Consider the following 25,778-nt stretch of genomic DNA (forward strand, 5'->3'; position numbering starts at 1 on the left):
CCATGACATGATGTAAACAACGAATGATCAGCACGTGATTGTTGGTAACCAATGGCAATGTGAGAGAAAGTAAATTTTTGATACCAATTTCGCAATGCTTGACGGAGTCCATAAAGAGATTTCTATAATCGATGGACACGATGCTCCCCTTTACGTGCAAAACCCTACGAAATCTTCATGTAGACTTCTTCGTCCAAGTCACCATGAAGGAATGCATTGTTTACATCTAATTAGTGTAACTCCCAATTACGAGTAGCAGCGATAGCTAGTAGACACCGAATAATAACTAACTTGCCAACCGGTGCGAAAGTCTCATGAAAATCTATCCCTTCAACCTGAGTGAAACCTCTTGCCACTAGTCGTGCTTTATAATGCTCCACACTACCATCCAGATTGTACTTGACTTTATAAACCCATTTTGAATCAATGGCATGTTTACCTTCTGGCAGAGTGGTGAGTACCCACGTTTTATTTTCCTCCAATGTCAAAATTTCTTTGGCCATAGCGTCCTTCCAGTGATCATGCTTGACTGCCTGAAAGAAGGTTTTTAGCTCATCCGTAATGGAGATGGTCGTTAGGAAGGCATTATGAGTATAAAAAAATCGAGCATATGTGAGATACTTAGATAAAGGAAATATCGTTGAGTTAGCTGATGGTGGAGTGGGCTGTAATGGAGCGAGAGAGTGGAAGCACAAAATTGCAATCTGCCAATGTGCTTGAAATTTTCTAGTGCGTTTAGTCGGAAGAAAGGTGAAATTCTTAGGCATTGAGTAATTAAAGGTACCATTGGTTCAATGGCTGCAACATCATGAGTGGTAGAAGGAGTCCCATGTAACTGATCATGGCCCAAAGAAGATTTATGACCCAAAACTTCATCATGAACAATTGCGTGATCATTGGTAAACTATGTATTATCAAGACTTAACTCATCTATGACCCATGAGTCCATACGCCCAATGTGAGGCTGTTCTGTGTGATCCAATAGAATATACTCATGATTGTTGCCTATTTAGGAGGTATGTCCATTAAGACTTATTGTATCTCTTATAGAATTTTCATACCAAAGAGATTGAGAATTTGCTGGTAAATCGCCAATATTTTGTTGAATTCCTTCTACCACAAAAGGGAAATAATTTTCATAGAAAGTAACATCCCGAGAAGTATAAATGTACTTATCTTTGAGATCAAAGATACGATATCCATTTTGACCATTAGGAAAACTAACGAACATGCCAGGTCAAAATCGTGGGGCAAATTTGTCTCCAAGCCTAGTGTTTGCATGCTTGTAACACAAACAACCAAAGCTCCTCAAGTGCTCATAAGTTGGAGCTTTTCCAATCAATAATTCATATGGTGTTTTGTTGCGTAAAACAAAAAGAGGCATTTGATTAATTAAGTAGGCCACTGTCAAGATCGAATGGGCAGAATAACATGCAATCGTAGCGCCCTAGCAACCTCCAATATATGTCGATGCTTACGTTCCACCACTCCATTTTGTTGTGGAGTGTCAGTGCAACTATATTGACATTCCATCCCATTTTCATTGTAATAAGCCAATAATTCCTCATGGTTGAATTCGAGACCATTGTCAATTCGCAGAATCTTAACTGCCAAATTAAACTGATTCCTTACCCAATGGAAAAAATGAAATAAATAATTTCTTATTTTAGACTTGAATTTCATGAGATAAACCCAAGTGACTCGACTATAATCATCTACAATTGTGAGAAAATAATGTGCTCCTGAATAAGATTGAGTGCAATATGGACCCCAAATATCACAATGAATCAATTTAAAAATGCAATTAGTTTTATTTGTGTGAGTAGGAAAATGTAACCATGTCTGTTTCGCTTTGCAGCATGTATCACAAAATAAATGTTTCTGAGTATCAAAGTAACAAGATAAGTTTGGAATCACAGAGAATTGATGAGCTTCTAGATGTCCCAATCGACGATGCCATAAACTTGCGTTCCATTGCCTGTTTGCCATCAGTGCCATGCGCCCTCTCATGAATTCCAAGAAATAATAGTCTCTTCTCGCTTTACCCACTCCAATCAGTTTCCTCGAACATAAGTCCTGCATCACACAAAAATCAGGCCAAAATATCAGTGTACAATTCAAGTCCTTTGTTAGTTGTGTCATTGATATCAAATTATAACAAAACTTTAGTATGCCAAGGACATTATTCAGAACCAAACGTTGGCCAAGGATCACTTGCCTTAAGGCCCGCACATCAACTATCTCTCCACTAAGAATCTCAATTAGAGGTATGTTAGGATTCTTTACCACATTGGATAGTATCTCAATCTGATAAGTGATATGATTGGTGGCCCTTGTATCGATGACCCAAGGTACTGTAAATGCAGTCTTACAAGAAAAATTATCATTTAGGAGTTTGTTGCCACCATATTTGCCGAAGGAGTCTTTTGGGTTTGTGTCTCTAATAAAGCCATCAGCTGTTGCTGTTGTGTACTTGACAAGCTTAGAATTAAAGGAGATCTAGTTTTGACATTTGCTGCAAAAGATCTACCCATGTGTGTCCCTATGTGTGATGATGATGCACCATTGCCGTAACTTGCTCCTTGTCCCCGTCCTTGATTTCCAACTCGATTTTGTGGTTTGCGCCACCAGGAAGGATACCCATTTAGCGCATAACATTGTTCACATATGTGGGTCGTCTTGTGGCAATGGGTGCAACTCAAATTCCCATCATCGCTGTTTCCACTGTTCCCACCAACGCATGTCTTCTGAGTCCTTTCTCTGATCTGATTAGCAACCCTCATCTGTCCACCTTCGATGTTCTTTGCCATCAGTGCTGTTGCCTCAACGATCGATGTCCTAGCAGTGACGACTAACCTTTGTTTTCCTCTTATGCAGCAACGGTGTATGCTCGACCAATGGATTGTAGTGGTTCGATGCTTAGTATCTGTGACCAAACGGTGGAGAAACTGCCATCAAGACCCATTAAAAAATCATATAGCTTTTCTTTTTCCCTCATGATCTGAACCTTCTTGGTTGCACCACAAGTACAACCGCAAGTGTACATAGGAATTGGGCTAAAGGATTGTAACTCATCCCAAACGTCTTTCAATTTTCCATAATATGAAGAAATCAAGGTCTTCTCTTGCTGAAGGAGAGCAATGGCATGTTTCAACACATAAACTCTAGAAGCAATCTCTTAAGTGAAGCATTCTTCCAAGTCTGATCAAACTTCACTTATGGTGTCGGCATGGGCAGCGCTTCCTTGGATCTCTTTAGCTAGTGTATTCGTCAACCATGACAACACTATTGCGTTGCATCGCGTCCATGGCTGGAAATCTGCTGAAAATCTCCAAAGTTAACATCTGATTTCTTTATGCTTCCGTCCACGAATCCTACTTTGTTCTTGGACTGTAATGCATTTAGAAAATTGCACCTCTAGGTGACCTAATTTTCGCCATTCTCACTAAGAGAATGTGTTACGAAAATCAAACTTGGGTGATCAGAGGGATACAGATGATATGGTGAATTTGTATCGGCTGTAATGGTTTGGGATGTGTTTGCAACCGTTAGCAAATCCCCACTAGTTTTATCTACTGTACCTCTAGACATGCCTGCAAATAAGATTTAAAAGAGACTTGCTCTGATACCATATAAAATCAGAATACCTCTCTAAAATTCCTTGTATTGATAGTCGGTGATGCACCTTTTTATATAGAATATTATAGCTAATTACAATATATGTAATGAAGACCATATCACTTAATGAAGGTAATGACTTACAATCTAGCTAGGACTTATGCTATAGTCTAGCCACGAATTATGCACAAAATGGAAGTCAATGATTCTATACATATGGAAAGGAGATATCATCAAGATCGTCAATAAATATATGGCGGCAATGAAGTCTAGCCTTTGTAGAGGTTTGTTTGGTGCTTGTGGGCACCAAGAAAGATGGTGTCTAGGGCATCTACCTTGATGGTAGTCTTTTGTTCCCCTTTTTTTTATGAAATGCATCCAACTTTCAAATATATATATATATATATAGCTACTGTCACGACCCGGAACTCCCATCGGGCCCGTGACAACCGCCGCGAAGTCCCGATAAGCACTCATTACCCCGAATGCCGATCGAAACCCCGTAAGGCTTAGCATCAACTTCCGCATCTCCCCGGTGAGCGACAGTTATTAAATCTCGCATTTCAAGAAATCATAAGTTGTTTCCAACTCAAAACAATAAAAATATTATTTTCTAGCTCACTGGGGCATTTTCGTCATTTTTTTTTTTGAAATTTCGAAATCCGAAAAAATGTAATATGTAAGTGGAAACACATATTTCATGGTTTAAATTAAATTTTGAAGTCTAAAACATTCGTTTAAAGTAAAATTATAGCTATTTGAATATAATAAAAATATTAAATAAAATATTCTATTTTCTTAAAACACAATATTTTCAAAGTCTTCCTAAAATAACTTTTGTAGCGTAAGAGTAAAATAAATTTATTCATATAGTAATAAAGATAATTAAAGTATGAAATTTTGTTTACAGTGACACGTGGGCCCCCAACTAACCAAGAAGGTGTAGAGCTACGAACCCTTACTTCCTATGATGCAACTCCGAGATTAATTCTCGTCTTAATCAACTATCAACAAACTGTCCTGAGCCTGAAAAATGAATAGGAAGAGGGGTGAGATTAAATAATCCCAGTGAGTAAACAATTACTATCAAAAGCATCTAAAGCCGAGTAGATGGAGACAATATAAAAACGTTATATCTCAATAATGTTCATAACACAAAATTCGTTTCAATCTATACCAAATAATTTCTTTTCATCAAAATTTCCCCGACTTATGAATTTTTTTAAACTTGGCCCCTGCCAATATCATTCTCGCGGGTACCTTCGTCAAGGTATCCCACTGAGACCGCCAAGACTGTTCAATGACCCATACCCATAAACATGTTTTCACATCTGACACACAGCCGTTCCTTGGCGTTGGCTGAGTCTCACTCTCACGTGGTGGCCCGAACGTGAGGTGCACTCAAATCATACCTCAGGAGATACTTCACCCAATATCTCCCCCCGGAGGTAAGTATATAATTGAGTTACCGTGCCCCTCTCATAGGCAGTCCACGGAAACCCCCACCACTGCAGTGACCGTTTAATATACCACCAGACCCATAAAAATTCCAGTAGCATAATATGGCGAATAAAATGTAATCCAGTCTACCGAGACTAATCCAAAATTGTTCATATATTTCATGCCAACCCCAAAAATTTAGCCATCATGCTACCATAGTGTCATAAGCCCCAATTTCAATAACATATAAAATCAAAAATTTCAACACAGTCTCCATATACTCAATTTTCCCAAAACAATATTTGATTTCAAAACCAGTATAAATCTCATTTTTATTAAAAAATATTTTAATTGGAAAACATAATATTTTATAATTTAAATTCACCATTCAATAAAAGCATCAAACAAGTATAATTACTCTAGATATTTAAGACGATAAATTGTCCACTCACAGTTCTAGGAGTCGATGTACTCCTAATCCCAGTCTTCAAGCACAATTTTGGTACTTTTACCAGTGTAATTTGCTCACCACCTATCCACAATGTACAATACATAATTCACCACATCAATGCTTGACCATTATAAAATCAATTCAGGCTCAGTATATATGCATGATATGACATGCAACTTATCCGACTACCGCTTAAATGCGGTGCTGACTTAATTCGGCCTATTACCCGATTAAATTACTAACGCGTCCAATTTAATCTCAAATTAATTTTTTTCAGTTTCTATACCTCAATTGCACCCAAATTGACTTAATGTCCCTCGGTGTGGTGCAAATTATCAGTCCTGATAGTAAATTACGAAAATACCCCTAATGGGTAAAAATTCATATTTTTGCTCCAAAAATTTCCATTATTTTTCTAGACTCATAATTCATCATTATTCATCATAATTCCTCAAATAAACATCAAGATCATCAGCCAATATTCCCCTAGAAAATTCAGCCAATAATGGTAATGGAGGAAAATAAATTCTTTTCTTGTTGTTTTGTTCCTAAATATGCTAAACTAACTTAAAACACTAACATAACTTAAAATCAAATTAATCTAACAAGTTTCTCTCTCCTAACCCATTTTTCTAAAATTGAATTCATCCTCAAATCACATGATTCAACCATGGAAAATGATGGGAAATGCATGGGAAAGGTAAAGCACAAGTCAAAATCAAGAAATTTTACCTTTGGTCACTTGTTTCCTTGAATTTTCACCAATTTTTCCTTGAATTTCTCCCCCTAGGTTTTTGTTTTTCTTTTCCCCTTTGTTTTCTTGCTATGGCCGGCCATAATGAAGAGAAAATGGTGGTGTGGGCTGATTTTTATAGTTAAATAATATAATAATCTAAACTTGCCACATGTCACTACATTATTGGTCCATTTTTTAAATTCTTATCTTTCAAGCTTTAAATCTCCACCACACATTATTCATTAAAATATCCATAACTTAGATAAAATTCTCAAACTTATCCAAAGTCTTGGTGAAGTAATTTTTGATATTTACACTTTTGCCCCCGTAAAAATCAAAAATTACATTTTTGCCCCAAAAATTGAAAAATTGCCCATAGACATATTTTTTATCCCTTATACTCATATCATTCCCCAATTTGTCAAATGTGATCTAAATTCTCTCAAAATCTCAAATTTTGTCCGCATATGGAAAAATTACAATTTTACCCCTAATAGTGAAAATTTCAATTTGACTCCGAATTGATCCTCGAACTCCTAATTACCATTTTGAGTCATCCCTGAACTGTGAAACTCTTAATTTCACCTTAAAATTCCTATTTGAACTAGTTCGAGGCTTAATTGACTTAATGATACCATTAGGGGTAATATCGTCTTTTAACGATTTCTCGAACTTCCTAAATATATAAACATTCTATCGAGCATGTGAATGATATTATAATTATTTTACAAAGCAGGGTTTGACAGCTACAATCCAAAAATTTATGGCAACATTTAAAATATGCACTTCAAATATATAATAACAACACATTTTACATTCTAATATGCTACAAAAAGGTCCAAATTTTACAAATTTTACAACAACCTATAAAGTAAATTATACAAATTTTGCAAAATTTACAGCAAATATTGATCATCAAAGCAATTTTTTTTTGTTAAGTCATTCATGCATTTTCATGAATAGAATGTAAAATAAAAACTACTGGATAACGAGCTAGCAGGAAAGGCTCATGTAACCAATTTAATTACATTGAAACAAAAACCCAAATAACACCCCATCATAATAGAATCATGACCAAAATCAAAACAAAGAGCCAACAGACAACAATCATAACAGCAAGTTCTTTCTATTTGCATAACCAGAATCAAAGCCAAGCAATGAATAAAGTGCTGCGTCTCATTCCTTGTTTCGCAAATTGATAAGCACAATAGTTGCTTTCATAGGGGACATGTTTGAATGTTACATGTCCTCACATATAATTCATTAACAGTAGTAGAATTTACGCACTGATAGTACATCATATATAAGCAAAACCCCAACTATATTCATCCTTAACCTTAACTATACATTTTGTCAAACAACAAAAATGAAGCATAAAGAAACAAAAAAAAAATTAGCTTTCTTGTAGTTAATCATATTAAAAATTTTCAATTTTGTGTAAACACCCCAAAACCGGTTCGGCTGAACTTGATTCGGATTTTCCAATATATATAAATTTATGTAATCTTGTCTCAGAAAAAATTTGAGTATAAAATCGAAAACAATTGGTGAGAAGTTAAGTAGGAGAAAAAAGTTGAAGTAAGAGCAAAGAGTTACAAGAGTGAGAAAGGGAGAGCTGAACCGTAAACTATTTTTCAGAAAAATATTGCTAAGTTAAAAAGACGGAGGCACTTTTAATAAATCTATTTTAATTTTTGACAATGGGCTTAGGTTATCTTGACAAAAAGGGCTTTCTTTAGTTTGTGGGCTTCTTCTTGTTTTTTAAACTCACAAATCTGTTTTAATTTGCTTTTAAGACAAATCTATTTTAATTTAGTTCAAGTGATTACATTTTAAATAGTGCAGCCAAATGAAAATATATTAAATGTTATGTAAGGAGTTAGTTGTATTAAAATAATTGCAGCTAAAATTTTGCACTAAAAGATAAAAAATGTTGCAGTGGGTGTTGAAGATTCAATTACTCAAAGACTTGTTACGGCATAGAATGGAAGACTTGTTGGCCTCAAAGGTCTTGAGCAAGGATCACATTTTCTTTTCAGAAATCTGAATTGAAAGAAGAAAGAGGAAAAGTTAGAAAGGACTGTTCAGAGAAATTGAGAGTAGACCTTCCGCCATCTTTTCTACAATCTTGGGGTTGAATGAGCAGAGCATTCCTTGATTGTTTATCAGCAATTGAGGACTTGTCTTTTTTCCCTTTTTCTTTTCTAACTTGTAATTGGAAAATGCTCGAGTATTCCTACGTTGTTAGAAAGTTAGAAAGGCATCCTATAATGCAGCACTTGAACCACTTACCTCTGCCTTATACCTTCCAGCAACAAATTTAGCTTGCTTTTGGGACTGGAATTAATGTTAAGAATTTCTGAGCCACAAGTTGATCAATAATTATGTCTGTTAGTGATATATGGTTAGAGACCCATAAAATTTCCCTTGACCATGCAATAAAAAGAAAAAGACTTTATTTTTTGTTAGAAAGGGAGGGAAAGATAATAAGCAGAGGGAAAAAAAGAAGAGGAAAACATTTGAAACAATTTATTTTTGGTACAAAATAAAGAAGCACAATTGCAAGAATAAGGATTCAAACCATGTTCTTCAACTACTGAGCCAAACTTAAATTGTTATTAAATATAACTTTTAATTGTACATATAATATTATAATACAATATACAAGAATTGTCATATAAACTAGTTGTGGAATTTTTAAATTTTAGGGATGAGATTAAAAGGTTTTTACATGTCCCTATAGGTTATGTAATAATTAACTAGACATGTGATAGTAGTCTAACTCCACTTGTAATGTTTACAAAGCCCATCAATTGTGTATAGAACAATAGTCCATGTATGTATTGGTCTCTTTAAATTTTATATCTCAAATTTTAAAATTATAAATTTGTCATTAACTATGAAACTAATTTTAATATTTATGACTTTATACATAAAAAAAGAGTTATGACACGTTAACTGAAAATTCCAAAGATATCAAAAGGATTTTGTTTTATGTAATTTTTTTTGTATGATTCACAAATCTAGACAATCAATCTATACTTGTATAGAGTAAAGGTTTTTCATCCATTTTAATTGATCAAGGAAGAGAAAGATCTACTAGGTTGAATCCCAATAATTAATTTGATTAATATTGCTTCTGCTATCAAATCATATATTAAAAATCAAGTATACTTTTTAATTTTCAATTCCTATTATAATAGATCCTAGATTAATATTTTTTGAAAATTATGCAATTTTATTACTCATTACCAAAGTAAATTAACTTTGGATTTTGTAATTACAATAAAATGAAAATAACAACAAAATAACCCCACCTATGCACTTAATCAGGACTTTAGGAATGTCTGGGTGCTATACATGCCAATAAAGTATATGCCAAAAATGTAACATGTATTTAATGGTAAATGTTGAATATATATATATATATATATATATCAAAGAATTAGTCTTTGGACCTTACATGCCAATAAAGTCTATGTATATGCTGAAAATGTGACGTGTATGTAAGGGTGAATGTTGAATATATATATCAAGCAGTTAGCCTCTAGACCTTACATGCCAAATAAACTATATGTATATGTCGAAAATGTGACATATATTTAATGGTGAATGTTGAATATATATCAAACAGCTAGCCTCTGGACTTTACATGCCAATAAAGTCTATGTATATGTCGAAAATGTGACGTGTACTTAATGGTGAATGTTGAATATATATCAAACAATTAGCCTTTGAACCTTACATGCCAACAAAGTTTATGTATATGCCAAAAATGTGACATGTATTAAAGGATGAATGTTGAATATATATCAAATAGTTAGTCTCTGACCTTATCTAAATTGCCATTAAAGTCATTTTGTTGATTGAGAAAACTGTACTAAATTAATTACAATACGTCTTGCTACACTTCAATTATCTGACATACATATTAACGTGAAAAAGTTGAGTACCAAACATTTAGGTTGCCGCCAATTTAGCTTTGGTCTAATTAGAAAATTCTGATTTTTATACCTTTTCACAGCATAGTATACTTTTGGATTTAAACAGGGACAGTTCAATAATTTTAAGGCTTAAAGTGAAATATTCAAATGAGATCTTTTTTTATTGAAATTAAGAAAAAATTTTTATCGTTCTAGCTTTTTTGAGATGCAAAATTTTTAATTAAATTTTTATAATCAAGTTCTTCTTAAATTTCTTTTTCAATTGATAATATAGTTAATCCATTTAATCTTTCTTGAGACATTGTTGATCTTAAATAAAATTTTATTAATTTTAATTTTAAAAAACTTATTTTTTCTGAAACTAGACTTACTGAAATTAATATATGCATTTGGAAAAAAATTGAGTCTTCTTATATGATTAAGTATGTCGATTGACCAAAGTGAGTATCCTCAGACCTTCCAATCTTCTCTGGGTTTCTAAGGGACGATTGGCACAGGAAGTGGAGTAATTTTATTTGATGACTCTGACACTCCTATGGTTTTTCTTTCCCATGTTTCCTGCTGAGCGGCTTTGCATTTGTTGGCTGCTTTAATTTGCCTTGTTTCCTTCTTTTGATGATGTTGTCTGCTGTGGAAAATGGTTCTGCTACATTCCCAAATGGTGTGCTCGCTCTTGATAACTTGCCTGAAAGTCTGGTGCGTCCCTTATGGAAGATTGGAGCTTTTTTCTTGGCTGCATATCGGTGAATTAATTGTTTGGAATTGTTGGAAATATTTATGTACAGGGAACTATGTTTACTTTGCTAGTTCTGTGAGCTAGGTAGTTAGCAAATCGTATTTCTTTTGATTTTGGATCCTGCTTTCTGTACAGGTTCCTCTGCTCTCTGGTAGACTTCTGGAAGGGGGGTTTTGCTGAACCCCTATTTTTGTTCTGGTCTCTCTTGCACAGGCAGTTGAACCTTTAGCCTGTTTTGAATTGTACAGTTTATACTGAAATGAAATCCATGCCTTTTTTTTTTTCTAAAAAAAGTAAGACTAATTCAAGATTAAGGTAATATTCTTTCAAACTATTATCGTCTAATGAATTCAACATTTTACTGTTAACTAGAAAATCCAAAATACCTTAAATTGATCAAATTTATTTTAAAATGAAACAATTGTTTGATCTAATATATATAAGAAGTAATCAATTCTAAATGATTCTTCAAGAGAACTTGTTATTTCATTATCAACATTATCATCAAATTGTTCTTTTTCTATGAATGATACATGTATTATGAAATTACGGTTCTAGGTTCATTTTCAATGTAATTTCTTTAGAAGAAATCATAGCAGATGTAAATCCATCTTTTTTATATTTTTTGCAAAAAGTTAAAAAGTCCTTTTAAATAGGAGAAATAGTTGAGAAATAATAACATTTAGGAATTGAGAAGTGATAAAATATTGAGATTTATTAAGCCTATAATTAGAGAAGTGAAAAAATATGTCATTTTATTAATTATCTTTAGCATTTACATATTTTGATGAAAAATGAGATAAAATAATTGCAAATTAATAAGAATGTGAAAGTGAGAGAAAATAAATATTTATTAACTATGGAAGAAGTAAATGTTTTATTAATTATCTTAATTTTATACATTTTTAATATAATTAATTATATTATAATTATTATAAAATTATGGAGCCTTTTTAAATTTGAGATCGAAAGCTCTTATTTGGATGGAAAGACTGGACCTGAATTTAGAATTTATTTAGATTTCGTTTGGTTGATACGTTTATTATTTACTATTTGCTTAATCTTAATGAAACTTGTAAGGAACAATGATTTTAAAGTCAAGGGTGAAGGTGAGACCAAGGCAGAGGTTAACGTCTAAATATATGTTCCTTCCGAATCTCTACATAGTTTTGCAAGGTCTTAACAATGATAAAGTAGTTTTATTTATATTCAGGTGGTGCCGTACTGTGGTATGGGCCAAGCCCTTTCTCAATCACACTTTCCCTGCCTTTGTATTAACAATGATATAGTGTTCTACAGGGTTAATTAAAGGCATTAAAAACTATATAATGAATTGGGTGATTCTTTCAAGGTTAATGATATAGTGTTCAATGATTCAACTGAGACTTTGATTTCTCCACCTTTTACGTCCAGACAAGAATTGTCATTGGTAACATCAAAATGATAAATTAGGCTTAAGAAATGTTGCCAATAAGTTGCTGGTTGTACCATCTGTTTGCATCCCAGAAGTTCTGAGCAGTCCATTTGCTTCTTTGCCGGACCCAACTCTATCTCTCTCACGCTATTTGCAAAGTTCAGAGAGCATAGGGTCTCACCAAGGTCATTCTCCTGACGACTGCTTTGTACAAACATGAGTGTCTTTGAATCTCCCCCTAACAAATATAAACCTAATTATCAGGCTTTTTACTTCTATCTCTGTGGAAATCCTATGAAAGAAATAACAGAAGTTTGACCATGAAAGTAAAAAATAAAGGAAATTTAAACTTGACTTGTTTTTGTCATTTATGTCAGAATAATTTCCTTGTTAGGGCGTATAAAGATAAAAATGTACCTAGAGAGTCTTGAAGCAAGTGTGTAAGCTTTGAATTCCTGCATGATTAAAGTACAGTTAAGTTTAAAACCTATGAGACACTACTGATTTCTATGTTCTTACTAATTTTGCATTAGAAATGGCATTAGAAATATTTTGCAGTGAGCCTACTAGAAATGGCATTACCTTGGTCTTTTGAGGGCCAAAAACAGCATCAAACTTAAAGGGTTTCTAGGAGCACCATTTGATAGTACAGTGAGTTCACCATCTGTCGTGGATTCAAAATCAACAGCCATTGAAGCTCCTGCTGCTATTTCTTCAGAATTTAGAGGCCTACACCGGCAAAAGACTCTTATGTTTCCTGCAAGAAATGAAAATTTTAAGTTTCAAAATTTTCAACCTATTTCAGATTTTAATATGGAATATTGAATGTGGCTAACAATTCTAGAACCATGTTGTAGAGTTCTTTCCTTTCTTTGGCCCCTCTGAGAAATTTAATCTTGAGATCTTCATGCAAATCTGCTTGCTGGTTTACTTTTGGAAATATGATAATAGGATTATAAAAGAGGCTAAAGAAAATGGATTCATGAGGTGATTAAAAACTATAAAGTATGATTAACTGTGCAGACTAAATGCTAACTTACTTCTGGACAGAATTGAAGAGCCAATTTCATTGATATCCTTGAAGCAATTATTATACATGGATACCTCCTCTGATAGCTTGATGTGTTCCATTTTCATTGTCTGCAAATTGGAACTTAGAATATTGAAATTAAAGTTCTAGCTTTGTATTAATTATAGATGCATCATTCAGTTCCAATTTTATACCTTCAATTTTCTGGTCAGGTCCCTCAATGATGAGAACCATCTGCTCTTCTCTTTCACTTGTCCCTCAATTGCAAAGGCTACAAATGGATATAACAGCATTTGTTCCATATGCAAGCAAGTGTTAGGCAGTTAATTCCTTACTCTTAAGTTCATTTGTTCCAACATGCATTGATTTGCCCATAAGCTCATTTTGAAGCTCCTGTAAAGATTTGCACGCTTCTTGACACTCTTTACTCTTAAGTTGGTTCTCCCTCTTAAGCCCTTCAAAGGCTCTCATCTCTGTTAATTCCTTACTTTGGCGCTCATAATCTCTTTGCAGCTTTTCGTATTTTACTTCCACCCCACAGTCACTCATATCCTGAAAGCAATCAATTTTAAATGATCTCAGATTTTCTTTACTTCCTATTTTCAGCTGTTCCTTTCAAACCTCGAAAAAGTTAGAGAGTTTTATTACCCTTAGTGACTCATGATCTCTCAATTCAGCCACTCCCATGTCTTCCTGTGATTCAGCTTCTTTAAAACCTGTTGCACAAATTTGTTCAGTAAAAGTTTGAGTTCTTCTTGACTTCAAGCCGAGGGCAACCATTTTTTCTGAAAAACAATAAATAAATGGTTTGCACAAATTGTGCAAGTGTGGAGGAAGCTGAGTTGCGAGCTCTGGTGTGGGCATTAAGGTATTGTGATAATGAACAAATTACTCTTGCGGATGTTTATCTGGACAGCCAGGTAGTTACGGGTTGGATTAATAAGAAGCAATTTACTGGAATTTTCGGTCACTTAATTGAGGATTGTGCATATTTGATGGAGAGACTTAACTGTAGAGCTATAAGATGCAGGGAACTATTTTCTATCAAGAATGTCGCAAACACTTATGGCTTTTAATATGAGGTTTGTCCCGTAGAACCTTAAATAAGTATGCCTACATTTGAAGTTCTAGACAATATGAATAAGCAGAGAGAACAAAGATAAGTATCCAAGCTACAAACTTACTTGCAGGAGAATCTTTCCTTACAGTAATACCACATACAATTGGACTCCTCATTAATCCTTCAAATCTAATGAGTAAGCCTCCACCGCTATCAACAAAAGTTTTAATGTTAGATATAACCAGAGGCTTGTTTGCACCTACCCGGCCATATTTGTCTAGGCCGGACACAACCTACAATACGTTCAATCAAACTTGATCAAAAAACAATACTAATCATTTAGTGTAATGTAGATCAGAAGCATAAAATCCGGATTTCTCACCTTCTCTTGTTGTATAAATACATCAAATACTCTAATTCCAGGTGGACCGCTAGTGAAAACTATTTCTGCAAAATGCAGATCAATGTTGTAAAAACCAGGCTCCAATGATGAAAACTCGTATGAGAAGTCACCAAATTGTGTTGTGTTGTACAATGAATTTCCCACTCCATTTCCAACCATGGTATCAGTCCTTAAAACATCACCACCCACATAACAATCATCTTCCGAATAAACGACACCATCTAATTCCACTGCTCCATTTATGCACCCTGCATTGATGCTTATAACAGGAAGGTGTTCATGCTCCTTGTGTAGATAGTCTGCACTTTCTGGTAATGGCCAAACAAAAGAGAGCAACTCTGTGATTTGAAATGACAAGTAATCAAAGAGTTTTGAGAATAAAGAGAAAAGAGAAATGAAAGCTTTATTGGATTCGGGCGTTTGATTTCTGGATTAAGGTAAGAGAAAGAGAGAAGGAGTTTGAAGTTTGCGTTACCGTTGGATGTTTTCAAATTCGAATTTAGGCAGCGGACTTAGGCCTCATGCCTTTCTCACGTGCCGGGGCTTCCTTTCTTCTTTCTCATCAATTTTTGTATCTGCAACCAGTAACCCACAACGCCCTCCCTCCATTCTTAATATATTATTTCTTACTTATACTACATTATCATTAATTAAAATATATTTGTTACAATTATTTTATTATCTAAATAATTTATAATTATTTTCATTGACTTCTTAGAATTTCTATTATCAAATATGTTATAATTTTTTATAATATACTCAATGTCGACTTAGCATCTTTAATATTTTATAACTTAACATCTTTAAACTGTCTTTAGTAAAGCTAAGTAAGATTTTCTTATGAAATAATTACAATTATAAGTAAAAATTTTAATCTCAATTAAAATTATTTTCATATGTATCACATATTACATTCATATAATAAATTAATAAATAAATCAGCATACAATAAGACTTGAACTTGAGACGTAAAGATTTCAAGACTTTCTTTTTTTGTTAAGATAAAACCTCATTTATTAAAAGCAAATAATATTAATCAATAGAAAATGGATAAACAAACACACTTACGTTGGCTTAATTCACGTTAATTTCATTTAAATTCAATAAATGTAAGTTTTAATGAGTTTTCAATACTTGACCCTAAAATTAGAAAATATTATTTTAATGACTTGGCTTAGTCCACACTTAACTTTATTTCTTAGAAACCTTTAATATAATATTTTTTGAAATAATTTATTAAGATTTTTAATATAAAGTACAAGATCCTTAGGTTTAAAATAAATTTAATTTATTGAGAAGTGATTTATATTGCAGCTAACTAATCTAAAGACTGAAAGAAGAAGATTACAGCCACCCTAAACATCTGTTGTTTTTGACCAAACGAAAAGAAAAACATCTTTTATTCTTGAAAATTGCACACCATGCTTTGTAAAAAAAAAAAAAAGAAAAAAGAAAAGAAAAGCACACATATTGTGGGGTTATCAATAATTCCAGCAGCTTTTGTGATTTCTTCATCTTCTTCTTCATTAATTTCAACAAAACCTGTATTTTGATCGTATTCATCAATTCCCCACAAAGGTTGCAAAATAATTGCAATGAAAAGGATAATACAAATCATAGTAAAAAATATAGGACTAAGTATTATAATAATTAACATGGATTAAGTATTTAATTAATGAACATGCAAAGACCAGATTAATTAGTAAAAACTTTGAAGCTGTCGTATATATTTGTCTTGAAATAATATATATAGGCCAAAGTTAACACATATATTGTTACTAACCTTTGTTTTTCCTTAACCAAAAGAAACTAGCAACAGCTAAATAAAAAGCGCATTTGATGAACAACAATTAACATACCTGCAGTCTCATTGATGATTACTAACTCCTTGTCCGACTAGTGCAAGCATTCCTGTTTGACTTTTTTGGCCTTCGATGATGTTTGGCTTCAACCAAGCTCACAATCCATTTGGGTTTACCGGTTCGAAAAACAGCATATCCCATACCCACTCCAAACATAAATCCGGACATGTATCCAATTAGCACAACTTTCCATCCAAATCTAATTTCAGATTTTGAGCCATCTTCTTCTTGTAAATTTGAAGGTGGTGGCTGTTGTGCTTCATTACTGCTGCAATCTCTAGAGAGTGGAAAACCGCATAATCCATCATTCCCTTCATAGGAACTGTTCTCAAACGTGTTGAATTGTTTGCCTTCAGGTATGTGCCCAACAAGTTCATTCGTGGAAAGGTTTAGGGAAGAAAGCATTGTCAGATTCAGCAATTCCTCAGGAATCTTTCCATCCAGCTTGTTTGAGGATAAGTCTAACCATTCAAGATTGATCAAATTTCCAAATGATGGTGGAATATGACCAATAAGGTAATTATGAGAAAGGTTAAGCCCAATGACTGAACTAAGGTTTCCAATAACTCTTGGAATCTCTCCTTCAAACTTGTTATTTGATAGATCAATGATTGTTAATGTGGCAAATATTTTCATTAATTCAACCACTAGCCCTTTTTCAATCAAATGAACAGAATAACTGTAAAAGTTACCCATTGTATCATCAGAACGCCCGATATACGGCATGACATTTCTATTTTCTTCGACATTCATCATAGCCTTGAAATTTTCTATGTACCCAGTTGGCAACTGTCCTGTAAAACTGTTGTTGGAGAGATCCAAAATTTGCAACTTACGAAAATAATGCGTACGCTTTTTGCCATTTATGGAACCGTGCATTTGATTTGATTTCATTACAAGAACTTTTAGCTCTTGAAGATTTCCTAGCCAATGAGGGAATGTAGCATTGATCTTATTGTTGCCAAGATCTAGTACTTGTAGACTTCTACAATTAAGGATGGATCGTGTCAAAGGCCCTTCCAATTGATTAGCATTCAAATTAAGATTCTCCAATTGACATCCCTTTGCAAATGTTGCAGGAATGGTTCCATGAAGTTTGTTCGTCCCCAGATTCAACATACGAAGGCTTTTGCTTAATTTTCCAAAGCATTGCGGAATAATTCCACTCAAATGGTTGTGAGACATGTCTAAAATTTCAAGATAACTCACATTGCATATGAGATCAGACATCTCTCCATTCAAATTGTTATTTGAGATCAAAAAAGTAGATGTTGTCAAAGGTGGAATTGGAGGATCTCCTTGAATCAAATTCGAACTTAAATCAAGAATTCGAATATTCTTCCATGGAAGTTGCTCTAATTCTGTCATAGAGTTGTGAGATAGATTTAAGTAAAACAAAGAGTCTTTCCCAACATCCCACATCCATTTGGGAATCTTGCCGTAAATTCTATTATTGGAAAGGTCTAACCACTCCAAAGCTTTTGAGCCTCTTAAAAATTGGGGGAATTGATTGACATTGCAAGATGACATATCCAAAGATTGAAGATTAGGCAATGTATAATCAGCACTGGCATGATTAGAGTTGAAGTATAGATTGTTATTTGAAAGATCAAGGTATTGGGGATTTTGGACTTTCGAAAACAGGTCAGATTCTTCAATTCCACTAAGATTATTTGATGATAAATCAAGCGAAGTAAGGTTCACAAGTTGAGACATTGAAGATGGATCCAAACCTTGGAGTTTATTATTCTGTAAAAATATCTCTTCTAGTGATATGTGTTGAAATTGCTTGATATAACCACTGAGCTGGTTATGTTGGAGATTTATGGACTTTAATGAGGAAGTGGTATACAACCATGAAGGAAGTGTACCATTGAGAAAATTAAAAGATAAGTCTAGATGGATTAGATTAGGAAAAGCAGTTACCTCATTTGGAATGGAACCTTCTAGTTGATTGTGAGAGATGTCCAACAATTTAAGTTGAGATAGGTTTGTGAGTGAGGATGGAATTTGTCCACTAAAATAATTCCCCAATGATCTCAACATTATTCTCGAAATGTTACATGCTTTGAGATGCAATTCCTCCAAGGAAACTAGGTTACGAATTAAGTTAAGTGAACTTGGACATAGAGGAGCCCCTGATAAAGACAAATACTTCAAAGATAGTAGATTGCCGATGGGATTACGCCATGCTCCAGAAAGATTCGTAAAACTTAGATCCAAATATTCCAAAGAAACTAAATTGCCAATGGAATTAAGCAATGCTCCAGAGAGATTCATAAAACTTAGATCCAAATGTCTCAATGAAACTAAATTGCCAATGGAATTAGGCAATGCTCCAGAGAGATTCGTATGACCTAGATATAATAGCTCAAGATGGTTGCTCTGGTTGAAGTTTGGAAGATAGATATTGAGATCATGATTGTATCGTAAATTGAGCAACTTGAGGTTTGGCAGGTGAAAAATGTTTTCTGGGAATTTTCCTTGCAAACCACAACCTTCAAGACTAAGAGAGCTTAAAGAAGAGGATATATTCATCAAGACAATGGGATTAATAGAAGACATGTTGATTCCATCAAGAAACAGTTGTCTCACCTCTGTTAGGTTCTGAACAAGTCCTCCCAAAGTACGTTCATCAAGTGTTCGATAATAATTCCGAGAGAGATCAAGTGAAACCAACTTTGACAAGTGGGAGATTTGGAGTGGAATTTGTCCTGCGAAGCCTGACTCCGTGAGGTTGAGTTGCTTTAGACTTGTAAACTGAGCAAACTCAGATGAGATATTGGAATCGTTAAAATCGTTATGTGCGAGGTTAAGGTTCTGCAGGCGTGGAAGATGGAAAAGACTGCTATTGGAAGGAATGACACCATATAACCAACTGCAACTGAGGTCAAGGCCAATCACATGGCTTGTTATATTGTCGCAAGTGACTCCATCCCATGAGCAGCAATCAGTCCCTTCCTTCCATGAATCAGTCTTAGGATAAAATGGGGTGCTAGTATCTTCGCATTCCCTAGAAGCAGTTTCGTCGATGGAAAAGGAGCTTTTAAATTTCATCAAAGCTGAAGCCTCGTTGTGAGAGCATAGGGGAGTTGCTGAAGGGGTAAATGAAGAGGATGAAAGAGTAGGCTGAGAACTCAAGCAAAAGAATAGTAGGCAGAGAAGCTGATAGAACATTAGTAAGCACTCCATCTTTCTGATTATAGTTATGAGAACAGAAGCATGTAGTATACTTATAGGTTGCCAAGTCAAACCAGAGTCTTGCAATGCAATAAGGATGCCAAAATGGTTGTTGAGCAAGACATAAACAGAGGGGTCCATCCATTGCCAAAGATGAAAAGCTTTATGTTGTCATTGTTACTTTATGAATCTCGTGTATTGCTTTTATTCTATATATGTGGGGCAGTGAAAAATAATGCAGAGGACACTTTTGGCATTGAAATTATTTATTTAAAAAGAAAAGCATTAAAACTAACAAGGGATTTACATTGTCCACCCAAATCCCTAAAATTATGAAATTAAAAAAATAGAAGAAATAAAAATTAATAGTCTTCTAATCACTACTCTCTCCTTCCTCTGTTATTGGTAGTGATATAATTAATTGATAATGAATGAAATTTTAGTATACCAATCAGTCTTAGAATAGAATTTATTTGAAACTGTAGTATTCTATTTTAATTTCAAATCTGGGGTTGAACATCAATTACTCCAAGACTTGTTATGGCATAGAATAGAAGACTTGTTGACCTCAAAAGTCTCGAGCAAGGATCACATTTTGCCTCTGAATAGAAGACTTGTTCAGAGAAATGAGAATACACCTCCCGCCATCTTTCCTAGTGTCTTTTCCTTAAAAAAGAAAGAAAATAAATAAGTAAAGTGGCTAAAAGGGTATTCTTCGTTCAACGGCTATGATTAATTGTCCAGTGAAAAACGTTCTGCTTCTATCGTTGACTTGGGAATAACGTTGCTCTTTTCGCTTCAAACGTGTCCAAGGGGGGCATCGTGCTTTCTCTTTGTAATTATTTTCGACCCTCCATTGCCTACCAATTTAAGTTAGTGGCTCTTCCAACATATAAGGTTTAAGAAACAAGAATAATTAATGCCCGTGATCATGATACCAAGGCTTGACTAATGCCATTGCTATCCACAAGATTGTGTATTCTCACACCTACTATTAGGATGGAAGAAAATTTTTTTGCAACTATACATTTGATTTTTTTCTAAATTTAAAGGATTAAATTAATTTAGATATATAATTTACAATCTCATTAATAAGAAAAGCAAAAACACCATTTTTTTATTTATATATATTTTCTTATGATTATATATATTTTATAAAATTTTATAAACTAAGTCAATGTCTCTTACTTTGTAACACCAACTTGATCACTCTTGTTATAGTAGTATAAATTATTCAAAAATTTAAAAAATTATATATGAAAAAAATAAAATTATTACGAATAAAAATGAAACATTAGAAAAACATAACAAGCTAAAATGGAATTTATTCAAAGCATTGCATGTTGAAGTTAGCAATATTATTGCTATCAACAAATAATTTTTTTTAAAGTCATGATTTATATATAACGAAGGATAGATTACTAATAAAAATAAATTATTAAATTAAAAAAAAAGAAATAAAAACTAATATTCTTGGAATCACTACTCTCTCTTTCATCTATTATTGGTAGTGCTATAATTAATTGATATTAAAGGATGACATTTTGCTTCTTTCAAAAATCTGTGTTGAAAGAAGAACATGGAAAAACTTGAAAGGATTGTTGAGAGAAATGAGAGTACACCTTCCGACATCTTTCCTACTATCATTCCCTAAAAAAGAAAATGAAAACGAATAAATAAAGTGGCTAAACGGGGATTCTTCATTCAACGACTATGATTTTAATTGCTGCGGATTGGAAGAAAAGCTGAAAAGAAATGTCCAGAGAAATGAAGGTATAACTTCCGCCATCTTTCCTATAATTTATAATTATATCTATAACATAAGTAAAAGGAAGCCCCAAAGGGGCTTCCACACTTGGTCACGTTTGTGGCTCCTTCTATTAATGTGTGGTTAATTTAAAATAGTTGATTTAAAAAGAATTTTGAGATGATTTTTGTGGAGTTGGTTGCATTAGGATTGTCAACAGGAGATTTTTTCTCTTTAGCTTCATAAGAGGTTTTTCCCTATTAAGTGATGGTGTTTTGGTTCACAAGAAATTGAAGCTAACAGTGTTTCCATGTATTAAGAAATATATTTTTTTTATAAAATATAATATAAAAATAAATTTTTTGGTGGATATTTATAGATTTCATCTAAGTTTGACGTGATACAAATTTTTAATTTTTAATGAGGCATGATAGGAATCACAAGGTGGATTAACTCTAAATCATTTTAAAGGCATGAGATAAAAAAGTATTAATTAAAATTGATCAAATTCGAATTAGATCAAGAATTTGAATATTCTTTCATGGAAGTTGCTCTAATTCTGTCATAGAGTTGTGAGATAGACTTAAGTAAAACAAAGAGTCTTTCCCAACATCCTACATCCATCTGGGAATCTTCCCAAAAATTCTATTATGTATAATCAGCACCGGTATGATTAAAGTTGAAGTATATATTGTTATATGAAAGATTAAGGTGTCGAAGATTTTAGAGTTTTGAAAACAAGTCAAATTGTACAATTCCACTAAGATTATCTGATGATAAATCAAGCAAAGTAAGGTTCATAAGTTGAGATAGTGAAGACGGATCCAACCTTGGAGTTTATTATTATGTAATCTTATCTCTTCTAGTGATATGTGATGAAATTGCTTGATATGACCATTGAGCTAGTTATGTTGGAGATTTATGGACTTTAATGAGGAAGTGGTATACAACCATGAAGGAAGTGTACCATTGAGAAAATTAGAAGATAAGTCTAGATAGAATAGATTAGGAAAAGCATTTACCTCATTTGGAATTGTGCCTTCTAGTTGATTGTGAGAGATGTCCAACAATTTAAGTTGAGATAGGGTTGTGAGTGAGGATAGAATCTGTCCACTAAAAAAATTCCCCAATGATCTCAGCATTATTCTTGAAATGTTACATGCTTCTAGATGCAATCCCTCCAAGGAAGCTAGGTTACGAATTAAGTTAAGTGAACCTGTACATAGAGAAGCCCCTGATAAAGACATACTTCACAGACTGTACACTGCCGATGGGATTAGGCAATGCTCCAGAAAGATTCATAAAACTTAGATCCAAATATTCCAATGAAACTAAATTGCCAATGGAATCAGGCAATGCTCCAGAGAGATTTGTAAGACTTAGATCTAATAGCTCAAGATGGTTACTGTGGTTGAACTTTGGAAGATAGATATTGTGTTCTTGGTTGTATCGTGAGGTTTGGTTCGTGAAAAATGTTTTTTGGTAATTTTCCTTGCAAACCACATATATTCATCAAGACTAAGAGAGCTTAAAGAAGAGGATATATTCATCAAGACATTAGGATATATAGAAGACATGTTGATTCTATCAAAAAACAGTTGTCTCACCTCTGTTACGTTCTGAACAAGTCCTCCCAAAGTACGTTTGTCAAGTGTTTGAGGATAATTCCAACAAAGATCAAGTGAAACCAATTTTGACTCTGTGAGGTTGAGTTGCTTTAGACTTGTAAACTGAGCAAACTCAGATGACATCTTGGAACCGTTAAAATTGTTATTAGCGAGGTTAAGTTACTACAGGTGTGGAAGATGGAAAAGATTGCTATTGGAAGGAATGGCACCATATAACCAACTGCAACTGAGGTCAAGGCCAATCACTTGGCCTGTTATATTGTCGCAAGTGACTCCATCCCATGAGCAACAATCAGTCCCTTCTTTCCACGAATCAGTTTTAGGATAGGACGGGGTGCTAGTATATTTGCATTCCACATAAGCAATTTTGTTGATGGAAAAGGAGCTTTTAAATTTCATCAAAGCTGAAGCCTCGTTGTGAGAGCATAGGGATGTTGTTGAAGGGGCAAATGAAGAGGATGAAAGAGTAGGCTGAGACTCAAGCAAAAGAATAGAAAGCAGAGAAGCTGATAGAACATTAGTAAGCACTCCATTTTGCTAATTATAGTTATGAGAACAGAAGCATGCAGTATACTTATAAGTTGCCAAGTCAAACCAAAGTCTTGCAATGCAATAAGGATGCCAAAATGTTTGTTGACCAATACATAAACAGAGGGGTCCATCCATTGCCAAAGATGATAAGCTCTATGGACATATATGTGGGGTTGTCAAGAATAATGCAGATCTGGTGTTGAAATTATAGCAACACTTTAATTTACATTTTAATTAAAGTATGCTATAAGTATACTTATAGGGGATTAATGCAAAACTTTTAGCATTGAAATTATTTATCCAAAAAGAAAAGCATTAAAACTAACAAGGGATTTACATTTTAGTTTACCAATCAGTCTAATAATAAAATTTAGTTGAAACTGTAGCATTCTATATTTTAATTTCAAATCTGGCGTTAAAGATCAATTACTCAAGGACTTGTTATGCAATAGAACAGAAGACTTGTTGGCCTCAAAAGTCTAGAGCAAGGATCACATTTTGCCTTTGAATTGAAAGAAGAAAGTGGAAAAGTTAGAAAGGATGGTTCAGAGAAATGAGTGTACACCTTCCGCCATTTTTCCTACAATCTTTTCCTCTAAAAAAAAAAGAATAAATAAAGTGGCTAAAAAGTAGAGAAAGGTATAAAGGATTGTTCAGTGAAATAAGAGTACATTTTTTTTTTGAAAGGAAAATGGGATTTACATTTTCCACCCAAACTCCTAAAATTATCAAATTAAAAAAAATGACAGCAACAAAAATTAACATTCTTAGAATCATAGTCACTACTCTCTCCTTTCAAAATCTCGTTCTTCTATAATTGGTAGTGCTATAATTAATTGATAATGTAGGAACTTTTAGTTTACCAGTCAATCTAAGAATAAAATTTAGTTGAAACTGTAGCATTCTATATTTCAATTTCAAATGTGAAGTTATTAGAGATGATCTCTATTGGGGTTTAAGTGACATTATCTGTCCCACTGCCATCTCAAGAATCTTGACTAAGATTTAATGTTTTATTTTGGTCCATGAATCATTCTTCGTTGGACGTGGCTGGAACGCAATTGGAAAACATATTCTCCATTTAGAAACTGTGGTATTCCAAGTTCAATAATTGAATAAACAAGATTGAAATTTCTTCATATATCTCGATCTTGTAATACTGACTATTAAAAAATAGGATGGAAATAGATAATTGCTTTTTTTCTTTTTAATTTTGACGATAAATTTACATATTAATTATATAAAAAATTTATATTAACAATTAAATAACTTACATTATAGACATCCATAATTTTTGTTTTTATCTTACAGAACTAATTATAATAACTTAAACTAAAGTGATATGGATGAGACACACCATATGATATAAGATAGAAAGAGAGCGAAAGATAATAAGCAGAGGGGAAAAAAATGGAAAACATTTGAAACAATTTATTTTTGATTCAAAATAAAGTACAATTGCGAGAATAAGGATTTAAACCTTGTTCTTCAACTACTGAGCCAAACTTAAATTGCTAATGAAATATAATTTTTAATTGTACATTTTATATCATAAAATGATATAAAAGAATTATCATATACACTATAGGTTATACAGGCTACGTAATAATAAGATAGACATGTGACGATAGTCTAACTCCACTTGTAAAGTTTACAAATTAAGTCCATCAATCGTATATATAACAATAGTCCATATATGGATTGGTCCGTTTAAATTTTATATCTCAAGTTTTAAAATTCTGAATTTGTCATTAACTAAGAAATTGATTTTAATATTATGATCTTATACATGAAGATTAAAAAAAAAGAAGTTATGATACGTTAAGTGAATATTCTTAAGAAATAGTAATTGAGGTTTTTCACCCATTAGAAAGTTAATTGATCTAGAAAGAGGAAGATCTTAGTAGATTGAATCCCAACAATTAATTTGATTAATATTGTTTTTTTTTTCAAATCATGTATCAAGAATCAATTACATTTTTAATTTTAAATTTTTGT

At 33.2% G+C, this 25,778-nt stretch overlaps 2 protein-coding genes and 2 long non-coding RNA genes across 7 annotated transcripts; all 4 read right to left on the reverse strand.

Moving 5' to 3' along the window:
• Positions 1-4,359: 4,359 nt before the first annotated feature.
• On the reverse strand, positions 4,360-6,436 carry LOC148761673 (uncharacterized). The gene is made up of 3 exons (XR_016027531.1): positions 6,242-6,436; positions 5,511-5,590; positions 4,360-4,644 (listed from the first exon to the last, which is right to left on the reverse strand). It is a non-coding gene; the product is annotated as an uncharacterized LOC148761673 (long non-coding RNA).
• A 5,860-nt stretch (positions 6,437-12,296) lies between these two features.
• On the reverse strand, positions 12,297-12,871 carry LOC148761674 (uncharacterized). Its single transcript, XR_016027530.1, has 2 exons — positions 12,757-12,871; positions 12,297-12,577 (listed from the first exon to the last, which is right to left on the reverse strand). It is a non-coding gene; the product is annotated as an uncharacterized LOC148761674 (long non-coding RNA).
• Positions 12,872-13,569: 698 nt separating this feature from the next.
• LOC148761675 (kinesin-like protein KIN-14Q) lies at positions 13,570-14,681 on the reverse strand. The gene is made up of 3 exons (XM_088808433.1): positions 14,554-14,681; positions 14,018-14,085; positions 13,570-13,921 (listed from the first exon to the last, which is right to left on the reverse strand). Exons 1-3 carry the CDS (start codon positions 14,603-14,605, stop codon positions 13,685-13,687), a joined length of 357 nt encoding a protein of 118 aa, XP_088664559.1. The 5' UTR covers positions 14,606-14,681; the 3' UTR covers positions 13,570-13,684.
• Positions 14,682-14,810: 129 nt separating this feature from the next.
• Positions 14,811-19,878, reverse strand: LOC148761676 (receptor-like protein 7). 4 transcript variants are annotated; one of them, XM_088808430.1, is made up of 2 exons: positions 16,692-19,878; positions 14,811-14,876 (listed from the first exon to the last, which is right to left on the reverse strand). In XM_088808430.1, exon 1 carries the CDS (start codon positions 19,869-19,871, stop codon positions 16,713-16,715), a length of 3,159 nt encoding a protein of 1,052 aa, XP_088664556.1. In that variant the 5' UTR covers positions 19,872-19,878; the 3' UTR covers positions 14,811-14,876; positions 16,692-16,712. The 4 variants fall into 4 exon arrangements, with proteins under 4 accessions (XP_088664556.1, XP_088664555.1, XP_088664554.1 ...); XM_088808429.1 differs by lacking the exon at positions 14,811-14,876 and adding an exon at positions 15,014-15,131; XM_088808428.1 differs by lacking the exon at positions 14,811-14,876 and adding an exon at positions 15,014-15,140.
• Between the last annotated feature and the right edge of the window lie 5,900 nt (positions 19,879-25,778).

The sequence above is a fragment of the Theobroma cacao genome, chromosome 7, assembly GCF_053813885.1.
Source record: "Theobroma cacao isolate CCN51 chromosome 7, ASM5381388v1, whole genome shotgun sequence".
NCBI lineage: Eukaryota > Viridiplantae > Streptophyta > Magnoliopsida > Malvales > Malvaceae > Theobroma > Theobroma cacao.

Coding starts and splice junctions, on each gene's coding strand:
- LOC148761675 (XM_088808433.1), bottom strand. CDS start 14,605: ATGAGGAGTCCAATTGTATGTGGTATTACTGTAAGGAAAGATTCTCCT. Junction 14,086..14,553: donor AAGGAAAGATTCTCCTGCAA/GTAAGTTTGTAG, acceptor TTTGTGCAACAG/GTTTTAAAGAAGCTGAATCA. Junction 13,922..14,017: donor GAGATCATGAGTCACTAAGG/GTAATAAAACTC, acceptor GATTGCTTTCAG/GATATGAGTGACTGTGGGGT.
- LOC148761676 (XM_088808430.1), bottom strand. CDS start 19,871: ATGTTCTATCAGCTTCTCTGCCTACTATTCTTTTGCTTGAGTTCTCAG.